Source organism: Verticillium alfalfae, genomic scaffold (genome assembly GCF_000150825.1).
Source record: "Verticillium alfalfae VaMs.102 supercont1.4 genomic scaffold, whole genome shotgun sequence".
Taxonomy (NCBI): Eukaryota; Fungi; Ascomycota; class Sordariomycetes; order Glomerellales; family Plectosphaerellaceae; genus Verticillium; species Verticillium alfalfae.
In genome coordinates, this window is record NW_003315035.1 from 318,705 (window position 1) to 326,609 (window position 7,905).

Sequence of the window (7,905 nt, forward strand, 5' to 3'; positions counted from 1 at the left end):
CCATCGTAGCTTCAAGGGACGGTCAACCTACCGAGAGAGGAGACAATTGAAACTAGCTTTGATGTTGTGATACGGCGTGGTGTTTGGTGTAAAGTGTAGCTCTTCAGGTGCTGCTCATGGCTGATTGAGGAGAACTCGGAATGCCGGGTTTCCTTCAGGCCTTGCTTGGGGTTCTCACAGACTGCATCAGGTGACTGATCCCAGAACATGGCCAGAAATACGAGAGGTTGTATCAGACGGAGATAACCTCATGGCTTTCTCTCATGTTCAACTCCGATAGCTGGGTGGTTTCTGCGGGTTCTTTGTTGGTGTGTACTCGGTCAAGTCTGAAAACTCTGCTTGTCAAAGTCCCCTAGAAAATTCGAGAGTCCAAAATGCCATTAATTCACTGCGTCCCTGGCTTTGGGCTTTGTTGCATTTCGAAACTCGTGGCCACTCACACGATAGCTTCATGTGCGCGTGTGGGGCCGCACTGTACCCCTTTTGGTATCGCAGCCTAAATCAGGGCGGCTTTTGGTGGCAGAACAGTGCGAACGCAAGTTTAGGCTACGGCTGATTGTGCTGTGAGCGGTCAACGTGAGAAAACTATAAAGGGCACCCTCTTTCTGCCTCTTCTCTCGATCTTCTTCCTATCCTCCATCACACGCAACGTTCTTCAGGCCTCAAGCTCGCTCTCAACAAAGCCTTCTTTCTTCCAGACCATCAACAAAACTCACTTCACTGTAAGTCATCAAGTGTTCTTGACAATCTATCCCTTCTTTGTTCATCAGGTTGGTCTCCCCCTGTTTGATCCTGACTTCTTCCTCCTTCCAGCACCTCTCATCCATCAAAGATGTCTTCCATCATCAAGATGACTGTCTTTGCCACCTCCATTGCCTCGATGGCTCATGAGGATAAGATCAGTAAGTCTCTTCACTCCACCTCAGCTTGCCAGTCTCTAATACCTCCAAGACTTCCATGGTCTTGAACTCACCACCATTGGTGGCGGAACTCAGGTTGCCACTGGCCCCATCGCTGTTGATGGTAAGTTGCCCTCCTCCACCATCTTCGCAATCTTCATCTCTAACAATCTCTCCAAAACAGCTCTCTACTCCAGTGTCTGCGTTCCGATCATCCTAACCACCCTTTCCTGCGAGACCATCACTCTTCCAACCATCACCACCGAGGAGATCATCGTCTATACTCCCGTCACTGAGGTCACTCCCATCGAAGAGGTCATCACTTCCACCGAGGTGATCACCACTTCTGAGGAGACCCCCTCGATCGTGGTTGTTCCTACCACCGCCATCCCAACCGAGGATGTCGTCCAGAGCGGCGTTTCTGCCACTCACATCTCTCTCGGCTGCCTCTTCGTGGCCGGTCTCATCTTCTCAACCCTCTTCTGATCGACTGATGAGATCTTCATCCTCGCTTTCACATGGCTTGTGGATCCCTTGGGTGGAAATAACGGGTTGGATCGGTCTGAGTTGGGACCTTGGCAAGGCTCATGGATGCTTGATGGCTTTTTTGTCATCTTGACACTTGTACAATAGGTTCTTTCCCCTAGTTCTTCTTGCGAGAAGTACTTGTCTGGACGGGAAACGAAGGAATTGAGCAGAATTGCCTCCCATGACTTGCTATTTTGTGCGCCTCGTGACGCGACCGATCTCGGGGCTTGATGTAGTGTTGCCCTGACTTGGCTTGACGTGAGCTCACTGGGGGACGGTGGATCACTTGAAAGAATCGCTATGATGTCGGACCAGAGAACTCTATACGGCTTGAAGTGACTTGATGGGCACCTTTCCGTCATTGTATTTGCTTGTTGCGTCAAGGTCATGAGGGTTTGGTTGAAATCTTGGCATCTGAAACAAGATCTGATGAGGTAAAGACCTGGTCGTTCCTGCTGCGGTGCAGTCTGATATACGCCTTCTGACGCCACAACAAGCACTCAGGAAGCCTCGGATGACGAAGACTCTTCGTCAGCTAGATCTTCATGGCCAGCTCTGGTCATGAACAAGCTGGGGTTAGCTAGATGCGTAATCATGTGCTTGTGTTCTTGAGATCACGGGATTATTCCGGAAACTTGAGGCACACTGAGACGACATCACGAGTCTAAAACTCAAGCTTCAAACCTTAGTCGAGCAAAGCACTTGTTATTTTCCACATCGTTTGAAAAATTAACTTTTAACTCCAAAGAAAAAGCCAGAAGATACTGGCCGAGCAGGGCCTGGTATTCTTCAAAGCCCAGCTGTCACCACGACGCGACAACAGATTGCGCAAAGAAAATTCCGACAAGCAGGGGTATCACAATCTCAACCTATTGCTCCGACCAGCATCCGATCCCCATGAACCCTTGCCATGTCCGAGACAGCCGAGAACTCTAAAAGAGCTTAAACCGAAAGCCTTCCAGTACCAGCCAGCTGACGATTGCTTCCTGCGTCAACCATACACAAAAGGAATAAAGAAACGAGGCTAGATAGCTGATGACTCTCAGAGTATTCCAGCAACCACAGCCATGACGGCTCCATAGACGCCTACGCAAAGGATACAATCCTGAGTGCCGCCCAATCCAACAAGCCCGTTGGCCCCCATTCGCAAAACACCGGCCTGTAGCAGAGCGGCCAACAGGCCGCCAGCAACAATCGTGACGACGGCCATGCGTCCAATGTAGCCCGGTATCACAATAAAACACAAAGTAGGCAGCAGGAACGCGGCAGATATAGCGATAAGGATCTGTGGCATTGAGGAAGCTGGGGTTCGATGACTTCCATCATGAGCATAAGCGACTCTGGTGGAACGACAACTGTCCAGGTCAGACAACGGACTGTTTGGCGTCAGTGGGAAGACCATAGTCCGGGGCATAGGAGTTTTGAGGTCATCCGATAAGAACTCGGGTGCCTGATAAGTACTATGAGGCCTGGCGAGCGACACGAGGTCATCTTCCGGATCGAGAAACCTGGCTTCCGGTTCAACTATAGGTTGGCGATTGTTGAGATAGTCGCGATATCGGTCTATGTCCACAGGGGCAGGAGCGCTGAGGTTTTGGGATTCCTTGAACGAGACGAGGGTCTTATCTGTTCCGGTTAGATGCCGTCAATGAAATAGCTTGGCTCAGGACCTACTATAAAGTTCGAGCTTGAACCCAATCTTGCCGAGGAGGTCCATCTTCCACCAGTGAAGATCTTTTGACGAGGTAGATTCCTGGCGCCTTGATGCGGGGAGCACGCCCTGATGATATTGACGAGATTGTGTATCGGCAGCATCCAAATGACGTAGTTGCTCCTCGAGCTCAGCAAGCTCATCCTGCAAGTGCAGCAAGAGCCTATGGTTCAAAAACTCGAACCGTCGATACATGGGCTTGATCAAAGGCCCACCCATACTATTTGACGACAAGTTCGTGGCTAATAGCTCGTAACCACTCATAGGCATGTGCTCAGGTCGCCCGTGCTGCATGAAATCGAATGAAGAGGGTAGATACTGTGGTTGTGACTGCATGCCGTTAGGAGGGCCATCGTGGATCTGATTAGAATGTGCCGGGGGCATCATCGGGCCAGCATCCCACATGGACGGTTGCTGATGACGTTGATGATAACTTGAGGCTGCTGAAGTCCCGCCCGCTGGCACCATCATAGGCTTGGGCCAATCCTCGTTGACGCTTCGGTCCGGGCTGCTGTGAGTCCCGTCGGTCTCATGGCCGCGGCCTGGCTCGGAAAACACGTCGCTATGGATGCTCGGCGCACCAGATGAAGTGGTGCTCCTTGTCGGTGAAGCACGACTTGGGAAATCCGCCAACTGCCACGATGGCATATCTCCATGCGTTGGTTGGACTGGCTGCCTTGTACCAAGAGGTGAGCCAGGGTGGAGGAAGCTCATGACATCGGGCCGCTGATGGATTTCGGGGGGATGGCTGGCTTGCTTGTCGCGAGGACGGATCTTCTGCTTGTACGTATCGCGATCTCTGTCACTGTTGCGGCGATTGCTGGCCGGTATTTGGGTGACAGTAGAGGCGCTGCCGCTGGAGCTCCCGGAGCCGCTCGTTTTGGCTGTGAAGGCTGTGAGAGTAGACGTGGAAGGAGAAGGGGGTCTTGGAGCTGGAGCATGTAGTTTGGCGTCTTGAGCAGGCTTATTTGATGTTGACATGGACGAAGAGAGCGAATGGTCCGGCGATCTGATACGAGAGGAAGCAGGGTCTGCGGCGCCGGAACAGAAGCAGTCCTGCATACTGGGCGGTCCGCGACCGACGTCGTGAGCCTGAGCCACGAGTGTGCATTCGACGTCTGGAGTTCAGCGACTGGGTCTTGAGGCTGGTGTCACTAGTAGACGCCGAGGCGGAAGGGGTTCAATGACACCAGCGGACTGTCATCATGTGGTCAGTGTCTGACTGCTGAGATTGGCGTCCGGGGCAGCTCCACAAATGCTGAGTATTGGGGTGATATCTCGACTCAATATACGGACATGAGTTGAAGGGTTTGTGCATTACTTGATGGATGGATCGGATGACACTTCTCGAGAGTGAACTCGACGCGGGCTGCTTTCAAAAACGTTGATGGTGCAAGAACTCGATACGGATCATGCGGGTCGTCCTCAACGAAGAATCTATTGAGGAGACAGAGGGAGGGCAGAATACACAGATTGGAATACAAAGGTAGAGCCAGGGCTAGGTTGTTTGATGTGATGATGCGGAATTCGAGTGATGATACAGATAGGCGACAAAAGTCGAAGAAGGTTGAATCAGCGCTTCATGACAGCAGCCTGGGAACCTATCTCGTGGGTAATCACGTCAGATAGAAACAGATCTGAAGAACAAGAGGAATGAAAGACTGAGGGGTGATCTTGCGAATGGAGGGGGGGAACAAGCAACGCATTAAAAGCCATCTGCGGTCAGCCGCGCCATTGCTCCTCGCGTCGAGTGCGTCCTGCCTTGCGTACCCCTTTGCACCTTCTCGTTTACGCACTACCCTTCCTGGTACATCCTGATAGGTAAGGAATGCTACCTTTTTAGGTACCGGTACGCAAGGAGGGCGCCCCTGGAGCAGATGTTTCAGAAGACAGCAGGAGGCGTTGGTGTCAGGAGGACAACACAAGGGGGCCAACAAGGGGGGCGGAAGTCAGGGGCCATTTCCAGCTGCCGGGCCTCTATGACTGGGTGCTCGCGACGAACAAGGCGAGCTTAGAACACGCAGCAGTCGCACTGAGCACCATGGGGCGTTTGGTCTGATCCAATACAGCGTCATGGTGCAGCTTGGGTGGGTCCGGGGGATCTTAGGCGCCATAGTGCTATTTCTGTGGGCTTATGTCAGCCCAACTTCCACCAGCTGCCGTCGCGTTGGCCCTCGGATGCTCCCGCGTTCCTTCAACAGAGCCTTCTAGCTCAACGAACAATCTCGAGCTACCTCAACCTGGCTCTGGGAGGCTCAACCTTAGCTTCATTTCACCATATAAAGACGAGCCCGAGCCCCGTGAACCCCTTTCAACCGTCGAGTCGAAGGCCTAGCACCCCACTCAGGGCGGCCTCAGGTGTAGCTTCCGCCCAATCCCGACGACCCGTCCGACCGAATCTGCAACCCGAAGCAGCACTTCCGACGACCACCCAATCATTACCACTGCGATCCGGGGCCAATGCTGTGAGGCCACATACAACCCACGCTGAGTGTGTGTCACATACCTGCTTGACGTTTTGCTCGTCTCCTGCTGTCCACTTGGCGTCCGAGACATCGAGATCCGTGTGGTGTACGCCCTGCCTTATCGAGTGACATTGTCGCCCAAGCTGCTCAGGGCAAACCCCCCCCACCATGTCGCGTATACCAACGCGTGAACTCGGGCGATACCTGCTCCAAGGCCAGATATGCCAGAGAGGCTGCGTGGCGTCCTCGGTGTCCAAAAGCAGAGCCAAGCAACTGGGTCGCCATCCTCTACTGCCACATGACCGACACCAGCCAACGCAGGCCAGACACGCACACACTGTAACAACCACGGCTACGCCCACCCAGCTCGCACCATCTGTTCCGTTGCGGAAGAAGCTCAAAGACGAAGCGAAACAATTGAAGAAGAATGCCAAGAAAGACAACCGGAAGGGCTCCAATCAGACGGTTGATGGCTGGGAGCTGACTGTCGGCATTGAAATTCATGCGCAACTTAACACGGCTCGGAAACTCTTTTCGCCAGCCGCCACCTCCTTCAATGACGCCCCGAACTCGCACGTCGCACTTTTTGATCTGTCGATGCCTGGCAGCCAGCCCCTCTTACAGAAGGAGACTCTGATCCCAGCGTTACGGGCTGCCCTCGCGCTGAACTGCGACATACAGCCTATCAGTCGGTTCGACAGGAAACACTACTTCTGGTGGGATCAGCCGTCTGGCTACCAGATTACACAATACTACGAGCCCTTCGCCAGAAATGGACAGATCACGCTCTTCGCCCGCGATGGCATCGCCCCTGAAGATGGAGAGAGCGTCACGATCGGTATCCAGCAGGTCCAGATGGAGCAAGACACCGCCAAGACTCTGGCGCAACCTGGTGACACACATTGGCTCGATTTCAACCGTGTAGGAGTGCCCTTGATTGAAATTATAACGAAGCCGGAGCTTCATCACCCTCGCACAGCCGCCGTTTTCGTTCGCAAGATGCAAACTCTGCTCAACGCCGTTGATGCCTGTGTGTCCGGTATGGAGACGGGTGGCCTGCGAGCTGACGTCAATGTTTCTGTCAGGAGAACAAGCGACGCATCTGCGCCACTTGGAACCCGCACTGAAATCAAAAACTTGAGCACCATCAAGGCTGTTGAGGACGCCATCATCGCCGAGCGAGATCGTCAGATCCAGGAGCTTGAGGCTGGCGGGACCATCGCAGGCGAGACACGGGGCTGGACCCTGGGAACGAAGCAAACCCGCCGGTTGCGCGGCAAGGAGGGCGAGGTGGACTATCGCTACATGCCGGATCCAGACCTGGGCCCTCTGATAATTGCAGATGATCTGGTTGATCACATCAGAAAGTCAGTTGCTTATTTGCCGGATCATGAGCTATCCGAACTCGCCGACGTTTACGGCCTCACGGCGAAGGATGCACTTTCCCTCCTATCTCTCGATAATGGCGGCCGGATCGAGTACTTTTATAATGTCGTCGAAAGTTTCGGAACTCGGTTGCAGCAGGGCACAGAGGGTGGACTAGATGTCAGAGCGTATGCTCCTCTGGCAGCCAACTGGATCCTCCACGAATTTGGGCGTCTTGTGGACGATGATTCCGACAATGAAAGCACGCCATTCGAGGTCAGTCCTGACGGACAATGTGAACGCGTTCCAGTGGAGTCTCTCGCAGAACTTCTCTTCCACCTGCAACAGAAGAAGATCACCGGCAAGGTTGCCAAAGAACTTCTCACGGCATTGCATCAAGGGAATCTCGCCGATGCAGAGAACATCACCGCCGCCATCGATGCTCATGACCTGTGGTTCCATGAGCTCTCAACCGAAGAGTATCAAGAGCTGGCCGCATTGGCGGTCGAAGGAGAGGATAAGGTCTTGCGCGAATTCAGAGACAAGAAGGTCTTCCCGCAGGGTAAGCTGATGTATCTCGTGGGCAAGATGCTTCGCCTAGGGGCCACCGAAAGGATCGATCCGTCAAACGCGGAGAAATTCATGCGGGCTAAAGTCGAGGAACTTCTTTGAACTTGTTTAGAAGGAAGAAAGTTCACTGTGAGATGACGCCTGACTCAACTACCTATGTAATCGCATTTCCATGTACAGTCTGTACCTAATAGTCAACCGAACGCCTGTGTTTCCCCCAGACCCTGATCCATGTATACAAAGTGCTTTAATCGTGACACTCCTTCCTGGGCGTAATGGCCCCATGGTTCGCAGCCGCTACGTCAAATGCCCAGCCGTCACGCTCCCGCAGGAACTTTTCGATCCTCCTCTCCCTCCCCTTTGCCCG

The 7,905-nt window shown here is 53.4% G+C and overlaps 4 protein-coding genes across 4 annotated transcripts; 2 read left to right on the plus strand and 2 right to left on the minus strand.

Moving 5' to 3' along the window:
• Window positions 1–832: 832 nt before the first annotated feature.
• Window positions 833–1,385, plus strand: VDBG_03506 (predicted protein; the record flags this gene model as incomplete). Its single annotated transcript, XM_003005507.1, has 3 exons — window positions 833–902; window positions 952–1,023; window positions 1,084–1,385. The coding sequence occupies 3 exons, from the start codon at window positions 833–835 to the stop codon at window positions 1,383–1,385; spliced, it is 444 nt and encodes a 147-aa protein (XP_003005553.1).
• A 1,084-nt stretch (window positions 1,386–2,469) lies between these two features.
• On the minus strand, window positions 2,470–2,637 carry VDBG_03507 (predicted protein; the record flags this gene model as incomplete). Its single annotated transcript, XM_003005508.1, has 1 exon — window positions 2,470–2,637. One exon carries the CDS (start codon window positions 2,635–2,637, stop codon window positions 2,470–2,472), a length of 168 nt encoding a protein of 55 aa, XP_003005554.1.
• A 453-nt stretch (window positions 2,638–3,090) lies between these two features.
• Window positions 3,091–4,200, minus strand: VDBG_03508 (conserved hypothetical protein; the record flags this gene model as incomplete). The annotated part of the gene is made up of 1 exon (XM_003005509.1): window positions 3,091–4,200. One exon carries the CDS (start codon window positions 4,198–4,200, stop codon window positions 3,091–3,093), a length of 1,110 nt encoding a protein of 369 aa, XP_003005555.1.
• A 1,571-nt stretch (window positions 4,201–5,771) lies between these two features.
• On the plus strand, window positions 5,772–7,905 carry VDBG_03509 (aspartyl/glutamyl-tRNA(Asn/Gln) amidotransferase subunit B; the record flags this gene model as incomplete). Its single annotated transcript, XM_003005510.1, has 1 exon — window positions 5,772–7,905. One exon carries the CDS (start codon window positions 5,772–5,774, stop codon window positions 7,638–7,640), a length of 1,869 nt encoding a protein of 622 aa, XP_003005556.1.